The following is a 20,353-nucleotide window of genomic DNA, read 5'->3' as shown; positions in this document are numbered from 1 at the left end:
TCCTCATTTATCTCTCAACCCCTAAACATGTATTCTCCTGAAAATTCACCTGGGTCTTCTTTTCTTCTCTTTTTGCTTTTTTAAATTAATCTCATCAATTCCAACAAATTTTAAATATCTTCTCTATGATTCCCAAATTAAATAATTTGAGGTTAAATAAATAAGGGTTAGATAAATACCTAACCTTTACTTCACTCACTGAATACCAATTTCACTACACCAATTACCTTATATATATATTTTTTTTTTCCATATAAACATCATACTGGAATTAAAATTTTAAAATAGGCAAAATGGAAGTATCTTCCTCACAAACCTCATATTTTTTTACATAAGGCATAACTATCTTTCTAATCATCAAGGTAGACAACCACAGAGTTATATTCAATTCTCCACTGTCCCTTAACTCTAATACCTAATCAGTGTCCAAATATTGTTGATTCCACTTCAGCAATATATCTCACACCAATCTCCTCTTGATTGACATAGTCATAATTCCACTTAATGTCCCCATGACCCTTTATCTAGACCAGTGGCTTCAAAGTATGATCTGGATGAGATGGTGGGGCAGAATCCTTTCAGGCGTAAGTGAATTTAAAACTATTTTCTAACAATACTATGATATTTTTATTTCTAATATGATAAATATCAATAGTTATGACCCACTTAAGCAAAAGTTTTTTGGGAGGGAGTAACTCAATTTTTAATGTCAATTATTTAAAAACTGCTAACAATTACTAACTTAAAGCTTTTTAAATTTTCCTTATTGTCTCTCATCCCAGTCTCTTATTTCTTCATTATATCTTCCATAGCATTGCCAAAGTAATGCTACAAAAGTGAGACTGAGTGATCCTCTATCATTTTCTTATTGATCCTATTTGCAATTCACTGATTTTGTCCTGTAATTGCTTTTGTCCTTAATTAAATCACTTCTTTGTCTCTGAACTTACATGTTCAGCTGACCTGTAATTTGTCAAGTTTAAAAATTCAGCTCTCATGTCTTAAGGAATGTAACTAACTTTGGAAAATGCATGTGAGCACAAGGGAAGTTTGAGAATAATATCCTTATTCCACCAAGCTATCCTTTAAAAATGTCTGGTTTGCTGTTCAGAAATCTGAGTCACTATCTTGCACTTTCATTGACACAACAAGCACTTCTTAGTCTAATTAGAAAAGAATGGGACTCAGGAAGAGGGGTGTTCCTGGTTCCTTACTAAATTTCCAATCACATTGCTTCATAACCTCAGCTTTGTACGTTCTATACTCCCCCAAACCTAAGTCTGTTTTTCTAGTGGTTTTTGGCAGAAGTGGAGGCAACCCATTGATCCATTTATTGACAGGTATCTTGCTCCAGTGATGAATATTATCTTGCTCAGAGATCTGCCTCAGTATACCATTTTGTTAAAATATCAAATGCAACAGAAGCAAAGGCTGACCAAGTTGTTTCTCTGTAAGAAATGTTTGTCAGATCTCTGTTATCTCAAGGATACATAAACTTGGCATTTAAAATCCTTCAAATTTGACTTTAACCCACCTTTTCATTTTTATTGACCTAAATTACTCTTCTTCATGACTTTACATTCTGGCCAAACTAATCCAAACCTAGCCAACTTGACATTTCATAAACCATTTCCATCTCTGTACCTCCTTATCTCTATATCTAATAATTCTTAAGTTCTTTCAAGATTGAAGTGACACTTTCTCTATTCCTAACCTTTATTAGTGCTCACAATTTGGGTAAAGACTTGACACAAGAAGACCAATAAGTAGGCTATGTCACTTCCAGGTGTGAGATAACAAGGGTCTGCACCAGGGTTGTATCTGGGAACAGATGGGGACAGAAATGAAAGATACTTCAGTTAGAATTAGTAAGACTTAGCAACTGATTGGATTTGGGAGGTGAGAGTGAAAATGAAAAATCAATAATTGAAAGCCTGGGTAACTGAAACTATGATGGTTTCCTTGAGTAATAGAGATGTTCAGAGGTAGGAGTTTAATTTTGGACATGATGCATTTAACATATCTACTAATACTCCTGGAAGTCATGAGAAAGATGAGTTGGACAAATAATCATTATGTAGAAAGATAATTGAATCCATGGGAGCTGTAGAAATCATTAATCAAAATAGTATAAAGGATGGAGAGAAGAGGGCTCAGGACAAAACCTTGGGGATTATTCTTAGTTAGCAAATGAGTATTAAGTCATTACACTTGGCAATTAAAAAGGTCATTGGCTATTTTGGAGAAAAAAGTTTGAATTGAATGATGAGGTTGGATATCAGATTGAAGAAAGAAAATGGGAAGAGAGGAAGTAGAAACCAAACAAAGATATTCTTCTCAATGAACGTAATCATGAAAGAGAAGAGCAATATAGGACTATAATAACTAGAATTAATGGTTAAGTGTTTTGTTGCTTTTTAAAAAAAAATAGGGGAGAATAGGTTTGTTTTTTAAAGCAGTAAAGGAATAGCCAAGTGAAAGGGAAAGATTAAAGATTAGTAGGAATAGGAATGATAGGGAAGAGAAGATGAGATGGAATAAAATCATTTCTTTATGTAGAGGGAAAGGAGATGGGATGTTACTTTCATGAGAGACGAGGCTAAAGAAGATATAGTAGCAGAAGGCATATGGAAAATGTGAAATGAGAAAAGAAAAAAGAGTTCTTGCAAACTGCTTCATTTTTTTTTCACTGAAACATGAAGAAAAGTTCTTAGCAATATTCCATTCCTTAAATTACACTGGGTGAGCCACTAAATTATGATTAAGTTTCACTTTTGCAAAGGATCTCAAAAAGTTTAAGGTATTATTGAGGTTAAAAAAAAAGATAAATTTATGTCTACACTGGTAAAATTCTCTTCACGAATTAGACTATTGCCTAACCTCATTTTATGTTCAGGTTTTCCTCATAATTACTCCAATAAGACCTAGAAACATACCACATAAGGTCCTAACTAGGAAATCCAAAGAAAAATCTTCAGATAAGCATCTAGGAAAATGACAAGGCAAACTCTTTGAGTACAGAAACTGCTGCTATGCATTAACATCCCAGATCTAGCAGAGTAGGTCCTGCTGTCATGAGGAGGGCAAAAATAGTTGGCTTAGTAGCCAACACTGTAATTCTTATCCCAAAACTGAGACACAGATAGCACACAGATTGAGGAGGGGACCGATCCTTAGGAGTAGTAGGCCAGGACAAGGTAAAGACTTGGGATTCAGACTGTGTACTGGAGCAAGGAGTAGGAATAGAAGTATGGAGAAGCTATGTAACTTTGACCCCAGGAATGGAAGACAATCTCACATACAGTCTCTACTTCAATTTAAAGCCTCCAAATGAAGGATAGTAGGTATCTTAAGACTAAGGAAAAGCCTGAAGCTGTATCACTCCAAACCCAGAGAGCCCGCCAGCTAGTAGACAGTAGATAGGCAAGAAGCAATAGACTTGAGCTTCAACAAGGAAAAAGCCTAGGGTTGTGCTATTCAACAATGAATAAATGGACTATTTGCTAAGGCACTTTGGATATTTCTTTATATATACATACATATATATATATATATATATATATATATATATATGATGAATAATTGAATGCTAAAATTAAGAGAATATCAGCTTTTCCCTATGGTAGAGAAAAAACAAGAATAAAGCAGGCATGTTAAATATAATTAACTACTTAATGCATTAAATACCTTATTATAAACTTCTGTGTTACTCTTATATGTTTCAACTTAACTTTGCCAGTAAGTTTAAAAGGGATAATTATATGGCCTAGAAGGCAGCGAAAACTTCCCTACCACTTGGTGCCTGAGATAATCCACTATGATGATAGAAATTTTCCCTGTATGAACAAGAGGTTTGGCAATTGTCAATGCTGTAAAGTTATCCATATGTATAACCTGTAAATAAAAGGCTATTAAATAAAAAATAAAATAAAATAAAATATCATCAGCCAAAAAAATAAAATAAATAAATAAATAAATTTTCCCTGTATGAAAAAATTAGAAAAATCATTTGATAACATCTGAAGTTACATTCTGTTTTGTAGAGAAACTAGTTATTTTAAATATTTCAAGAAGATATTATTTGTTATCAAAGTGACACAATGTAATATAACGAAAAGAATAACACATCTGGAGTCAAAGGATCTAGCTTTAAAATCTTATCTCTATTACTTATTAGTTACATGGCCATGGACCTAAATATTTTTGTCCACAATAAGCCTAAGTTTCAATATTTGTAAAGTAAAAGTAAATGGTATCTAAAATCCTTTACATACTATTATCTTATTTTTATTTATAATCAGTAGCCACCACCATCTTAACAATAAAAATTTATTTATGCCCCCTGTGCTTTCCTTGATATTCTACATAATCTTTATTTAATAAACTAAAATCATCTTTCTTCTCATCAATATTTTATTCTCCTGGTATCTAATCTTGTAGTGAAGAAAAATAGAATAATCAATAAATTCATTAAAAATCCAGTACATCAAAAGCAATGTTCAATTAATTTTATAAAATTTAAAATGTACATATTAACTTTTTTCTTTACATATATTTTAAAATGAATAAATGGCATTCAAAGATAGATGTTTAGATATATTAATTCTTAATTTTGCTTTTATTGCTTTTAAAGATGTTCAAATCTAGACACTGAATGATTATTCAGCATATTATCCTTTGATTCACACTGCAATATTACAGTCTCCACTATTTATAGGAGGAATATATACACAGAATTCATGTGTTTTTTTAGTGTTAATTTTATTATATTTAAATACTAAAACATACTGATAAATCTGATTGGATAAAATCATTTCAGAGTGAGCTGTACTACTTTACAACAGATTTAATTTAAAGATGATCATTATAGAATGAAAGAACATCAGGACACTGAAACTTGTTCAATATAAGAGAGTAGAGAAAAAAAATTCAATCCCTCACTTCCATTAAACCAACTACTATATTCTATAAGTTAAGAACTTTAAAAGTGTGAAACCACAAAATAGAGTTCAGGGGGCAGGACCGTATTTAGCAAGATTACCTATTATCTAGAGTCCCTAGTTTCCATGTTTTGCAAAACCAAGATACCTCAAATTACCAAGACTGTTACACTGAGGTTCCATGACATAAATGTCAAAAAAAAGGAAATTTAAGAACCTAATAAATACACTTCTATCACAAAAATGTACCTTACTGTGTTGTCTTGAAGATTTTTGTAAGCAAAATTTACTTGTTAAAGCATTATACAAAACTGTAATTTAATCTCATATTTATTACTATGAAAAAGGAATTAAATTTACTCATTTGTTCTGTTAGCTACCTAATTTACAATTTTTTAAATCTTTATTCTAAATAGTAACTTCCAGATGCTTTAATAAGTAAGATTTAGTAATAGAGGTTTTAGAGTTGTCATAACTCCAAAATGAATATTAATATTATAATATTATACTTCCAACCTGTAAGGCATTTTATGCAGAACTTATGGGCTTTTTCTAATAAATGTAAAAATAAACATTTTGAAAAGAAAAATCTATAATCTAGATTAACAAAGGTTAAGTGTATTATAGTCTATATTAGAATCTCTTTTGTACTTAGGATTCTTGAGTACTGGGTTTTCCATTTCCCTTCCCTAGGGGGTATAATGAATTCCCACATTATCACTCATTGCAAAAAAGAAGAAAAAACAATCAAATCTACACATTGATAACTCCTAGAACCCACGCAAATGTCACCATTTAAAGTGCTATAGTATGTGATCCTTACTCATACAAGTGAGAATTTAAATGGGGAAGGAAAACCAATCAAATCTACTCATTGATGACTCCATGAAACCCACAAAATGTCATTATTCAAGCTGTTATAGTGTATGAAACACCTTTAGAATTTTGAACAGTTTTTCTAACAGAATTCTTTCAAATTTAATTCAATAGTAAGCAAAGTGGAAGGTATGGAGGACTGAAACTCTGAAAAAGGTATGCTTGAATCAGCACTTGAATGGAGCACTTAAGGCTAATTAGCTATTCCATGTGAGACAATGACTATTAGTATATGTTTGGATAAATGGCTCTTCTCACTGCTTGGTGCTATCTCAATGTTTGGTGTTAAGATAATTGTAGACAAGGATTTGAGAGTGGAGTGAGAGAGAGGCCAGAGAGGGACTTTGCTTAGAATGAGGAGGAGAGAGACTGGTGACTCTGGACTCAAGAATCCAGGATTCTGCTTGGCTGCCTCTTTCACTTCTCCCCCTAAAGACCAAGGACTTTAATTCATCCTGACTCTGGCTGACCTTGAAGCTCTCCAGGGAGCTAGCCAATACTCTACAGGAAGGTATTCTGACAATCTGTTCCAAGTTGTTAATCCACTGTTTACCTCTGTCTTAATACTTCAGCTCCTTTGCTAAAATTCTGTACACTTTACTACTTAGATCACACTATAACTGGCCAACATTATCATACTGCATTCTGGTCATTTTTTACCGTACTATTCCTTCCTTCCATCCTTCACCCTGCATTCCACAAGCTACAGCAGTTTGAATGAAGACATTTGTGTAGGTTCCAAGAATTATCAATAAGGAGATATGATTAGTTTCCATCTGCCATTTCAATTCTTACACACTTTAAGAACAGTAATCAAATCAATACTAATAAGGCTGGAAAAAATGTGTCAACGAAGGACCCTAAGACTCCATTTTCTACACCTACATGACTTTTCAAACCTAAAAAACCTTCTTAGAACCGTCTCTCCTAAATATATAGCATTCCTCTATTATAATTTAAGCTCCTTAAGGGCAGAAACTAACTTGTTTTTGTAATTATAACATTAGAGATTTTTCATGATTCCCAGATATTCTTCCTTTTCTACTTTTAGATACTGTAAGGTAATGAGCTATTCTTCCTTCAGATTCTGTGGGGAATAGAGTGTCATTTTAAAGTCATTCTAGAAGGTATTTCCTATTGAAACTATTTTCAATAAACTAATTCCTATCCCAGACCCTCTCATTGTCATTGTTGGAAATTAAGATTGTTTCATCACTTACTATTAATTTGTCTGAACATTAAACTAGAGAAGTGTTATGCAAAATATAACAATATAGTTTTGTTTTTGTTTTGGGTAAAACTAAATCTGCCTACTATCTGATAAATGTCTAAAATATTTAGGTTGTCATTTGAATGAAAGGAAATAACATAAGCTAATGATTTTTTTTATAAAGAAAAGCTGTTAGACAGCTTGCTCTATTTTGTTTACTTTATTAAAAAGCCCAAATTTCCTGTTACAAAACAAGTCAATCATTTTCTCTGTGCCAGGTCATCTCACTTGCTATTCAATGTGACATGCATACTAATATGCAAAAATCCCAGTTTCTCTCTATTTTCAGATAGTCTATTGTCGTCATATTGCCTTCAGTAACACAACAGAAAATGCTGCAGCATGAAACAAATCTTGGCATGCAGTTTAATATTATGCTGATTGCTGAAAGCCCAGAAAGCTTTCACCAGAATATGGGATTGGTTTCATTGTAGCTGAGGTCAGTGTGCCAAATCTTGAGCAATGTAGCTTGTTATTCTATGATTAATGTACTTTCTGATTTTCTATTGAGAGAAGAACTATTGGTTACTGAATGCATGAATGTATACATACTTTAATGTTGGTAACACTTAAATATGAATTTTGCAATTATACACATGACTTGGGTGCCCTAAGTTGCAACATTTCCTTAACAATCCTTAACTTTAAATTTTATTTATTTAACACTATTTATTTAATTAATATTTAACATCTATTTAAGTTTTAAATAGAAGAAAAATTTTTAAATAAAAGAAAAATTTAAATAGAAGAAAAAATGTCAAGTTAGACAAAAACAAAAAATAACCAAACTATTTCAGAAATTAAAAAGCAAATGATAAAATGATCAAGCCTCTCCCATTATCTTCTAAAACAAAAAGTCCACTTTAATGTAACCCTCTCCAGCTACCCAGATATTAGATATTTACCCTTCTGAAATTTTGATACTGGGCAAAAATGGATAACCAGTGAGTACTTATTATACTTCTTCCTAAGTACAAATCATGCTATTACATTGTAAAGGATATAAACTCTCACATTAAAAGACTGATAAGAAAACATGTGAGCTTAAACTAAGATACAAATATTTAGGCTAAATATTAGCAAGAAACTCATAATTGTAAGGACTATGAATCATTTAAATCAGTAATAAAGATGTTTGTGTTAATCTCCTTTAATCAAGGCTATCAAGGTAGTTGAGGAAGGTGGATGAAATGAATCTTTCATAACATTTTGAATGCAATTATTTTTATTACTTTTCCTCATAAGGGGATATCCTTTATCTGTGATGAAGATACTGCTCTATGAGAGATTTATATAATACTAGTGTGGTACAGAATACTAGTATAGTATACTAAGGTAGTGAGCAATAACAATTTGCTGAATGAATGAATAGGTCTGAAGTTTTTTGCCTTTATCTGTTCTTTGCCTCACTATTCACAGTATTGTTAATATCCTCTTTCAAAATTTTCAGGTCACTTAAAGGAAGAATTTCTCATTTTGCTCAAAGTGAATGATTAATTCTTTCAGTGCTTTTGTCAGGTCACTCATTGTTGATGTTGCTCTATCACAATGTCCTCAGGGAGCTGCAGAATTTACTATTTATATTGGTCTTTATATCTGCATTTCATGGTGTATAATGGACCACTATAGTAACATGAAAAAGTATTTTAGAATAGTTTCTTTTTAAAGGAGCTAATATTCTATTACCCTATTAGCCTCTCTTCTTGTAAGGAGATATACCATTTTTGCCAGCTGGAAAAATTAAGTGAGAAAGTATCAAAGGTTCAAATCTGTTTTATGAAAGTTTGTTTCTCTTTACTTGCAATTCCTTTTAAAGATAAATATTTCTTCTTTAAGGGGCATTGACTGGGAAAACTATCTCAAAAACAGCAAAATAAAAACAATTTCTAGACTGTGTGAAAAAAATTAAAATTCAACATTATAGAATAAAGAATTACTAATATAATTTCAGTATGAATGATATTGTATTGTCATTTGATAATTTACTCTTTCCCATCATCTCTAAAAAATCAGTTTTTCTAAACATTATATATAAAGTAGAAAAATGATCTAGAATGCAAATTTCTTCTCATGGGAGCTTTAATTTTGTGTTTTTCTCTCAATATTTTCTACAATTATCTGAGCTGAAGGCCTTTGTAGGAAGTTTTCATATCTCTGGTCAGGTTTTTTGTGACAGAAGCACACAATATTTTCTTTTTCTTTTTTTAAATAGCTTTTTATTTACAGGTTATATGCATGGGTAATTTTACAGCATTGACAATTGCCAAACCTTTTGTTCCAGTTTTTCACCTCTTACCCCCCCACCCCCTCCCCTAGATGGCAGGATGACCAGTAGATGTTAAATATATTAAAGTATAAATTAAATACAAAATAAGTATATATGACCAAATCGTTATTTTGCTGTATAAAAAGAATCAAACTCTGAAATATTGTACAATTAGCCTGTGTAGGAAATCCAAAATGCCAGCAGGCAAAAATATTGGGATTGGGAATTCAATGTAATGGTTCTTAGTCATCTCCCAGAGTTCTTTTGCTGGGTGTAGCTGGTTCAGTTCATTACTGCTCCATTGGAACTGATTTGGTTCATCTCATTGCTGAGAATGGCCAGGTCCATCAGAATTGATCATCATATAGTATTGTTGTTGAAGTATATAATGATCTCCTGGCCCTGCTCGTTTCACTCAGCATCAGTTTGGCAGACAATATTTTCAATTGTTTCATAATAAACTATATTTTTTAGTCTGGACTTAGGAATTCCTTCCAAGAGCACAGATCAACAAATAATCTATGATTTATCATTGCAAATTGTACAGAGGGGTTAAGTGACTTTATCATGGTTACTGAATTACTATATGTCAGAGTGATGATCATTTGAACCCCTATCTTGCTTACTTCTAAGGACAGTCATCTATCCAAAACTGAAATCAGTCTTAATAAATTTCATAAAAATGATAATACAAGTATTCATGGCAAAAATATCCATTATCTGCTAGGCTGGAGACATGAAGGCATCATCAAAATTTCAAATAAAAATTAAGAATAGCTTTTCTAAGACTAATATAAGTGGAAAAAACAGTGATTTACAAGCATACAAGTATCTGTCAAAGCCCTGTGAGCTTAACAATGTCCTGCACAGAGTAGGTACTTAATGTATATGTATTTATTTAATTTTCCCTCCAAAAATGGAGGAACAGTAAATGCTTATCACCAGAGTGAATCTTTGTTTGGAGAGATGCCAAATATGTCCTTATCTATTTTCTGAAATTCTAAAAAACTAGTTAATTTCTGCTAAATAAAAACAAAAATATATAATATTTTTAAACAAAATAGTTCTATCTGTGAGGTAATTACAAATTGTGATTGCCACTATTCTTACCTTAAACAGACAACGGCACACATATTCATATACCATATGTTTTAATGAGCTGATAAGAGACTGGATTCTCTGTTCAGTAGTTTGAGATTCCTGTGTATAGCAAATGGAAAAGTTGAAAGCGTCATAAAAAACGGCATTCCAATATAAAACTTTCTAGAATTTGTTTCCTCTGTCTCTACCCATCAAAATAATTTGTTACCTTCGATTGTGGTCTGTCAAAAGAAGTAACTCTGGTGGAAGGAACTGTATTCAAACTGAGAGAACTGCATTTATGTTTAAATTTTCTGGAAAGTAAATCTGGACAGTAATGCATATAGTTTCCTGCAAATAGTTGTTTTTATCCTTGAAAATGATATTTTAATTTTGTTATGATAGTAAAATGCTATATAATTGTAGCATTCTTATTATTATTATATCATGCTCTTTTTCAAGAATTTCAAATTTGTCACAAAGAGTTTTCATTTAAATAAAAGAATATATAAGTGCTTGAAAGTTGCATAACAGTAACACAGTTCACACCAAAGCATTTCCATTCCAACTGGTGCTAAAAAAAAATAATAAATCTGTATAGTTTGAGGTCTGAAGATCACTTTAATCAGACACACTGTAAAAATGTTAGTGTCTTCAGTAGCCCTCAAAGTAAGTCCAAGAATGGAGACACTGTTCAAAGATAGTTGTAATAGTATTCATACCTTAGATGTGATGTTTTGATTGCTTTAGATTAAAATTTCTAGCCTCATCTAACATGTTAAAATGAATACATTCTATAAATTTTACAAATATCCTATTACATGTTATAAACTACAGGATAAGCCCAGTATTTTACAAGTTCTTTGCTTTCATAAAACTTCTAAAACACCTAAATAGCTTATGCAGACCAAAGAATTTCATCAGGTAAAGGAACAAAAAGTATGCTGCTTAGCACATCATGACTATCCTTCATCCTATATAATATCACTTTCTACTACTTATAATACAAAAACAGATGAAAAATTGATGTTTCAGATGGGATCTCTACTGTAGTTTTGAGGTAAATGGGCATTCTCATTTACTAATAATACAAAATGACCTTGATTAATAGTATTTGAACACTAGTGAAAGAGAGGCAAAAATGGGTAAATAAATGCTTTAAGCTTAGAATTTTTTAGTAATGGTACTGTAAGACCTCACTCTCAAAGACTAACATAAAAAAACATAAACTTGATATTATTTCAATGTAACTTTTAACAGGCTGTAACAAATTCAGAGGGAAAATAGACCTTGGAGAAATCAGAATTGGATCCACAATGGGGATAGTTACCTGTGATCATAATATTAAAATTCTGAGCTACTTAGCTACAATTCAAATGTCAACTCTTCTTCATTTTTCTTAATTTTGACTACAACTATACTCGCAAATAAAATTGTTTACAATAACTAAATAAAGCTAGGACAGAGTCCAATGTCTATGTGACCCAGTGTTGATTTTGAAAAAAGAAAAATGTAATTTTTTTTATTCTTGTTGATTTTAGTAATAAACTACATAAAAACCCAAGAAAATAGTATATTTAAAGGTATCTAAGAATTTATCTAATGAGCATGCAAGAATTTTTATTTAATTTTGTTACAAATATAAAATTTATTTCCTTACTTACATTTCCTTACTAAGCTATTGCAGACACCATTAAGCAATTTTCACAGAAATCATATTTGTTCAACATCAACAAAATAGGATTATAGTAAGAGGGCATATTGCTAAATTTTAATAAAAAGTAACTCACATTTATATAGCACTGCAAGATTTACAAAAAGCTAGATATATCATGTTATTTGGTCCCCAGGACTTCCCTGTGAATTAATTGACATCATTATTATCCCTATTTTATAGATGAGGTAGCTGAAGCTAATAGATATAAGTGACTTGCCAAGGTTTAAACAATTTGAATGATTGATATAGGATTCAAATTTGGGTCTTCTTATGAACTAAATCTTCATGATTTACTTTGTAATATATTTTTAAATTATCTGTAAATCAAAATGGAAAAAGGAAAAAATGAATCATATTTCACAAAAATGAATCATATTTCACTTTTGCATGTTCTCCTACAGGACATAAGATTCTTAGAAAAAGGAAATAGAGTAGGAAACTGTCAGAAATGCCCACTTTGCCATCAAGAGTTTTTAAAAATTATTTCTGAAAATCTTAAAAGTATAATTCTATATTTGTAAAAGAATTTCAGTTTTTTTTAAAGCAGAAAACTATATTATTTATTTAATTATATAAACTTTAATTTACTGTAAAAAACAAAGCAATAAGTTCAAATGGTTTTAAGTCTCCAAGAGAAAAGAAACACTAGGAATGGAAATGTCACATAACTGAAAGAAACTGCTGCTGAGATGACCATGAGGCATTACACAGGCCAGTAATCATGTCAATCAAACATGTCAGTTTAATCTGAAGGGCATCAGAACCATAAAGCTTAAAAGTCTGGAAATATCATGGCAGGCTAGATTTCTCTACTAGAGAATCTAGTACACTTGGTTTCTTATGGATTTATTTTTAATTCTATTTTAGAAAACAACTTCAATATAAAGCATTGGTGGGCAAACAATGATAATTACACTGTTACTGCTTCCTTTAAAAAACATTTAAAAATGACTTTTTGAAGAAAACATTAAGTATTCTATCTTCAGACAAACAAAAAGATAAGGGACTTGCTTCACTAGAAAATTATTATAATTGTTCACAATACCTGGAAATATAGAACATTTAAAAAATATTAATACCATATGGTGTTATTTTAGCATGAGCTTTATTTAGTTGATCTGTACTATATGATAGGATTATATACTGTATGGAAAAGTAATTTTATTCATTGTTTTGATTTGTTATGTATTCTAATATGGCAACGTGTATTGATTTTACATTTTTCTATGAAAGTTTTCAGAGCAGTTTAATATTGGTAAATATCACAAGTAAAGTGATTTCATCACTGTACCCTTGGATTCAGGTTAAGGTACATACCTGTTTGTTCTGCAGAGCTCGTTGGAAAAGTCGAAGGAATGAGGCCAAACTAAAACGGTACATGTTATTAATTTTAGACAAGTCTGAAATAATAAAAAACATCTTGCTGGCATTTTCAGCAAGAGGGAGATAGGCATCCCTTTCCTGTGTATAAAAAAAAAGAAAAAAGCTCAAGATCAGTACTTTACTGCCATCTAAAGACCACTGTGTAAATAGCTACTCAATATTTTACCAGTTAGCATAATTATAGAATGCTGAAGATGAGAAGGGTTGCATATGATCAATTCTAACTCTTTTATTTTATAGGTAAGGAAACCAAAAACTACTAAAGGTTATGTAATAAATTAGTGGCCGAGATGTAACTGGCGTTTCAATTACAGTTGAGGCAACATACTCTTCCTACATCTATCATATACCTCACATTACATCTCAGCTAAAATCAGTAGCACAGCATTTTTCAGATTATATGGAACTTCAGAGATCAACTAGTAAAAACCCTTTCTTTAAAAAAAATAAGGAAACAAAAGCTTAAAAAATTATCAAAGAGATAGTTGAGAATAAAGACAAATATTAGATAGGTCTCCTGATTCAATGTTCAATGAAATACAACACATAGTTATATGAAGATGCAATTTGAATTATACTTTATCTGGTAGGCTGATGCCTGCAACATGGGAAAAAAAAATCACCAAAAGATTGGTGTTGGAAAACCTGAATGCACATTATTCCAACATCTACCTAAAGAGACATCCATTCTTCAGCCTCACTTAAAAAGTTCTCACCCAACTTTTTCAGCTTTCAAACCCCCAGTGAAGGAGAACCCACTGTATTTACTGTTGCATTCTTCCACACATTAGGACAGATACAATTGTTTCTAGTTGTTTTGGGGGGAGAAAGGTTGTGCGATTTAATAGTATTTTTTTTTTACCAATTATATGTTTTTCAATATTCATTTTTGTAAGATTATGAATTCCCAATTCCCTCATCCAAACTTTCCTCTCCCCTCCCCTCCCCAAGAAAGCAATCAGATACAGGTTATACACGTACAATCACATTAAACATATATCTGCATTAGTTGTGTTATGAAAGAAGAATCAGGACAAAGGGAAAAGCCATGCACGGGAAAGAAAAAGCAAAAAACAAATTTTTTAAAAAGTGAAAATAGTATGCTTCGATCTGAATTCATAAACATACTTCTCTTTCTAGACGTAGAAGGTATCTTCTATCACAAGGGGCAGATACAACTGCTGATATATCTTTACTTACATAAGAAAAGATCTCTAGTCAATTAATGTGGTAGGCACATACTAAGTTCTAGGACTACAAAGAAAAGCAAAAAAAAAAAAAAAAAAAAAAAGCCCTAGTCCTCAAGGGAACTTACATTCTAATGGAGGAAACAATGCAAAGTACATACAAAATATATTAGGAGATACTTACAGAGAGAAGAGACTAGCAACAAAGTAGACCAAGAAAGGCTTCTTAAGGAGTTTGGAATTTGTGTTGAGGATTGAAGGAAGGCAGGTAGGAGACAGAGATGAAGAGGGGAGAGCATTCCAAAAATGAGGATAGACAGTGCAGATAAAATAAGGGAAAAAAAAAGAAGTGCCATGGAAGGAACAGTACACAGACCAGTCTATCTGGATCCCAGCATATATGGAGAATACTGAAGCATAAAACAACTTGAAAGGCAAGAAAAAACTACATTGCAAAGATTTTTAAACGCTAAAAGGGCCACCAGACCAAGATGACCTGAATCTTCAATTACTAGATGTGATTACTGAGTCATTATAAGTGATCATTGAAAAATCCTGGGAAACAAAAAAGCACGTTGGACTAAAAAAGGGAAAATGATGCAGTTTTTTTTGGGAGAGAAAGCAAAAGATGGGATGGGATGGAACCAAAATAGCAAAGAAAAAGGAGAGACTCATTTGAGCTATTCCAAATTCCAGATTCCAGAGCTTCAGTTCAAGGAGAAAATACCACAATGCAGCCAAAATGAAAGAACTCAAATATTGTGAAGCCTCAGTCAGGATAACCCAAGATTTAGTACCTTCTATATTGAAGGATCAGAGGGCTCAGAATATGATATTCCAAACAGCAAAGGAACTAAATTAAAAAACAAGAATCACCCACTTAGCAAAACTGAGTATAATGCTTCAGGAGAAAAAAATGGACATTCAATGGGGGAGAGTACTTGAATCTATTTCTTACTGGAACTGACTAAAAAAGGGAATAACATACACATTTAGTTGAATACAGAAATCTATCTTACCCTACAAGAAAACAGAAGGAGAAGGTGATAGGAGAGAGAGGAGGCTGATAGAAGGGAAGGAAGCCTGGGAGAGTAGTCAGAAGCAAAACATTTTTGAGGATGGACAGGATAATAAAGGTCAGAGAGTACAATAAACAGAAGTAGAAATAAGATGGAGGGAAATATACATTAATTCTAATTGAAAAAAATTATTTCTCTAATAAAAGTTTCATTTCTCCAATATATAGAGAAATGAATGAAATTTATAAAATTTTCCCAATTCATAAATAAAGATTATAAATGTGTAGTTTCCAGATGAAGTAATCAAACATATTTATAATAGTGTGAAAATGCTCTAAATTACTATTGCTTAAAGAAATCCAAATTAAAACAACTCTAAAGTACCACTCCATGCCTATGAGATTGACTAATATAACAGAAAAGGAAATGACAAATGCTAAAGGGGATTTTGGAAAACTGACACACTCTCTGGTTACCAGCTCTGCTGGTGGAGCTGTGAACTGACTTAGCCATTCTGGAGTGTAACTGGTAACTAACTATGTCCAAAGGGCTATAAAACCATGTACACTTTTTGACCCAGAATCATCACCACTGTTAGGTCATATCCCAAAAAGATTTTTTTTTAAAAGGAAAAGGATCTATCTAAAAATATTTATAGCCATTCATTTTATGGTGGCAAAGAATTGGAAGTCAAAGGGATGCTCATCAATTGTAGTATATGACTATAATGGAATATATTAATATAAGAAATGATGAACTGAGTGCTTTCAGAAAAACCTAGACTTACATTAACTACTGCAAAGTATGTATACAAAAAAAGTTACAGCAGTTCTTTTTGTCAAGGCAAAGAATTGGAAACTAAAGAGATACTCATCATTTGAGAAATGGATGAACAAGTTGTGGTATATGATTGTAATGGAATATTAATGTTCCATAAGAAATGATGAGCTGGATTCTTTTGGAAAAATCTGTAAAGATTTACATTAACTTAGGCAAAGTGAAATGAGAATCAGAAGAACATTGTACATAATTACAGCAATATTGTGATCACTATGAATGACTTAGCTTTTCTTAGTAATACAATGAAATAATACAATTCCAAAGGACTTTTGGTGAAAAATGCCTTCCATCTCTAAAGAAAGAACTGAGGGAATCACAATACACATCAAAGCATACTTTTTTTAAACTTTAGGTTCTATAGTTGTTGTTGTTGTTTTGGTTTGTGCTCTTTCACAATGTGACTGATATGGAAATATGCTTTTCCTGACTAGACATGTATAATCTTAAATCGATTTGCTTGTCTTCTCAAGTTGGAGAGGAAAGGAGGGAGAGAATTTGCATATTGAAATTTTAAAAAATGAATGTTGAAAATTGATTTTGCATTTAATTGGGGAAAAATAAAATATTCTTCTTTTAAAAGGAAAGCCAAAGAGTTTATAAACTATATAATAGAAAAACAAGCCACACTTCTTTTCCTGGCAAAAGAATGTTAGGAAATATTATTAAAGAAAAATAGGGGGCAGATGGTTGGCTCAGAGGATAGAGCACCAATCCTGAAGTCGGGGAGACCTAAGTTAAAATCTGGTCTCAAGAAACTTAACACTTCCTAGCTGTGTGATCCTGAGCAAGTCACTTAACCCCAATTAACGCAAAAGGAAAAAAAAAAAGGTAGTAAACCTCTGGAAAAGTAAAGAGTAATCACAAAAGACCAGTATAGATTCTTAAAGAATAACTATGCCAAACTAATTCTATTTCCTTTTTTCAATAAAATGATTAAAATGGGAAACCATGAAAATGCATTAAATTTGGATTCTTTTTTTTTTAGCAAAGCATATGATAAATTATCTCATGCTATACCTATAGGAAAGAAAACTAAATAACAGCTAAATAAGAATGTTTAAACAGCTTTGAAATGGCCTTAAATGAACTCACTGAAATAACAAACCACACACAATCCAAATCAAGCCAATCCAACCCTAAATAAATTTGGTTATAGTGATTATGCGGTTGGTCTTCCTACCAGAAAGACTTAGGCTGAAGTCTGGATATTAATACATAACCGTTATGTGACTTTTTCCTTTGTAAAATAAAGAATTTGATGTTCAGACAACTTCCTAAAATTATAGATAACAGAAGAATTCTTTTGCATTTGTGAAACAGTCTCAGACTAATAGTTTCCCAGAGAGATGAAATTACAGGTCCATAATCTCCCTCCTCCTCACAGAAAAAAGTACAAGATACTATTCTAGGCACTGGACAAAAAAAAAAAAAAAAAAAAAAAGATAACATCTTTAAAAAAAAAAAAAAAACACCACTTTACTTGCTACTACCAACAATGCCAGGCATAAACATATACATATGTACCTGACAATAAGGGGGGAAAAAAGCACCAAAGGAATCAGGAAAAATTGACTAAAGAGAATCCTAAGGCATAAACCTCAAATAACCTGAGGACAAACTAAGGGACAAAGGAGAGAAGAATATACATTACAGACAAGGGGTAAAGCCCTGTCTGAAGGAACATAAACATGAGGAAGAAGGAAGCCCAAGAAGCCAATTCTGGAGAGATATAAAGACTGTGATCCAGGCACTGACTCTTTGATAAAGGAGAAAAGGAAACAAGTATAGATCATATGAAAAGAATGATACAGAATCATCCTAGAAATGATGGCATAATCATGAAGAGCACAAAATATCAAGTTGAGGAATGTGGATCTTATCCAAAATGTAGCCTACTATTAATTTCCTTGAGAAAAAAGGGAGAATGGCCTGGAAGAGGAACATATAATTTCCACCATGAGGAGGAAGGCATAACACATCTATTGATAATAGTCTCTGATTAGATTTCAGGGAGATCAAGAACTTGGATAAGAAAAAAAATTTTCAACTTTATTTTCATTAAACTCTAACTGAAATTATTTCCTTTAATTATAGCCCTTACTAAATAGCTTGAAAGTTGTCTCTCTCTCTCTGTCTCTCTCTCTGTCTCTCTCTCTCTCTCTCTCTCTCTCTCTCTCTCAACACACACACATACACACAGACAGATTTAAAAAAAAAAACTTTTTAAATGAAGTAAATCTCATGGGAAGAGAGGATGCTAAATGAGTAACAAAAAAAAGTCTGAAAGTGGCTATGAGGAAGGAAGAACCAAACATATTTGCCTTCACTTGATTAATTAGAGGACATGAGAGAAGACATATCTAGTACTAAAGAGATTTTTTTCTATGAGTGCAAGAATATAGAAGAAATATGAGAGGCCAAAGAAAAGTTTATTAATGGTAGAATGAGGGTTCTGGAAAACAGAATTAGATTTGGGAGAATAGAGTTGAGACAAAAAAAAAGGCAAGGAATGATTCTTATAATTCCTTATCATATCTTATCATCAGAAAGTGTTAAGTCCTAGGGAGTCAACAACATAGATTTACAGAGGTTAATAAAGAAAGACCCCTGAGTAGTTATTATTCAATCGCTGTCATCTGGCATCCAGTTGAATGCCTCAGAAATATGTTCTTGCTTCAGTATTAACATATTTTTAAAAATCATGACTTTGATAGTAACAAAGATTTGATAAGGATCAAATTTTCAGATGATACAACACAAAAGGAGAACTGATATAAAGTGGGACAAATCTTGTAAAACAGTTTAAACATATAAAGTCTTTTACAACTTAAAGAAAACTGGCTTCATAAGTATAATATCAAGAAGGTCTCATTTAACAATAGTTGGTCTAAAAAAGATTTAGGGGTTTGAGTAAATTGCAATGTCTCTGATGTTTTACTCAAAGGGAGCAATTTATGAAAAATATAGAATTTTTAAGTTAGAAATTGTTATGTCTACCTGTACTAGTATATTTTGAAAACTAAAACAATAATGGAACTTCACTTGACCAGTTGTCAGACTTCTGGGAATATTAGTATTTACAATAGTCAATAAGGAAGAAAGTATGGGGAATAAAGTTTGAGAAGCATGGAAATCAATTTCTATCAAAGGTCATACAGTTTATTGTGTAGAAAATGAATGGAATGACCTTTAGATATTCACATCTAAAGAGTGACATTGTGCATAAAGTTAAAGTTTCTAATATGAAAATTCAGTGAATCTCAATTCCATTGACAACTCTTGGGTTTATAATAAATAATAAATTTAAAGTGAAGAAAGAGGTGCAAGTTTCTGGCAGAAACACTGAGTAACAGCAAAAGTGGAAGCATAAACATCACAGAAAATAAGTTGTGTCTGATGCCAATTAGTATAGAAGGTAAATGACACCGAATGTGTCAAAAATCCCTCAGGTATTAATTAAATTAAATTATTGCTAAATAAGAGGAATCTGTAATAATGGGCATGAGTCATCAAGGAAAAGCTAAACTTTTTGCTATGTAATCAGGAAAATATCTAATGCTTAAAGTATAATCTGAAAATAATTCTTCATACATATAATCTCATTCTTTCACCATTCTACATTAATGCTGTATAGTATATTCAATTGCACAATAATTTATAAAATACCTATTCCTATAAGCAAAGTATTTGATAAATACAAAGGAAGCAAAGCTGAAATAAAATGGAATCTGAAAAAAAAATAAAACCTCTGTCTTCAAGAGGCCTATAATCTAGT

General features: G+C 31.7%; 1 protein-coding gene across 2 annotated transcripts in view; it reads right to left on the bottom strand.

Annotated features, from left to right (window-relative positions):
- The window catches only part of DYNC2H1 (dynein cytoplasmic 2 heavy chain 1), a 355,585-nt gene that overhangs the window by 162,574 nt on the left and 172,658 nt on the right, over positions 1 to 20,353 (bottom strand). For both annotated transcript variants that reach the window (XM_031961078.1, XM_031961079.1), the window contains 2 exons: positions 13,467 to 13,610; positions 10,463 to 10,552 (listed from right to left, as the gene is read on the bottom strand). In XM_031961078.1, the coding sequence (XP_031816938.1) occupies positions 10,463 to 10,552; positions 13,467 to 13,610 (234 nt within the window). The remainder of the gene's footprint in view (positions 1 to 10,462; positions 10,553 to 13,466; positions 13,611 to 20,353) is intronic.

Source organism: Sarcophilus harrisii, chromosome 3 (assembly GCF_902635505.1).
Source record: "Sarcophilus harrisii chromosome 3, mSarHar1.11, whole genome shotgun sequence".
Lineage (NCBI taxonomy): Eukaryota > Metazoa > Chordata > Mammalia > Dasyuromorphia > Dasyuridae > Sarcophilus > Sarcophilus harrisii.
The sequence above is the reverse complement of the archived record's forward strand: the minus strand, read 5'-3'. Positions and strand labels throughout refer to the sequence as shown.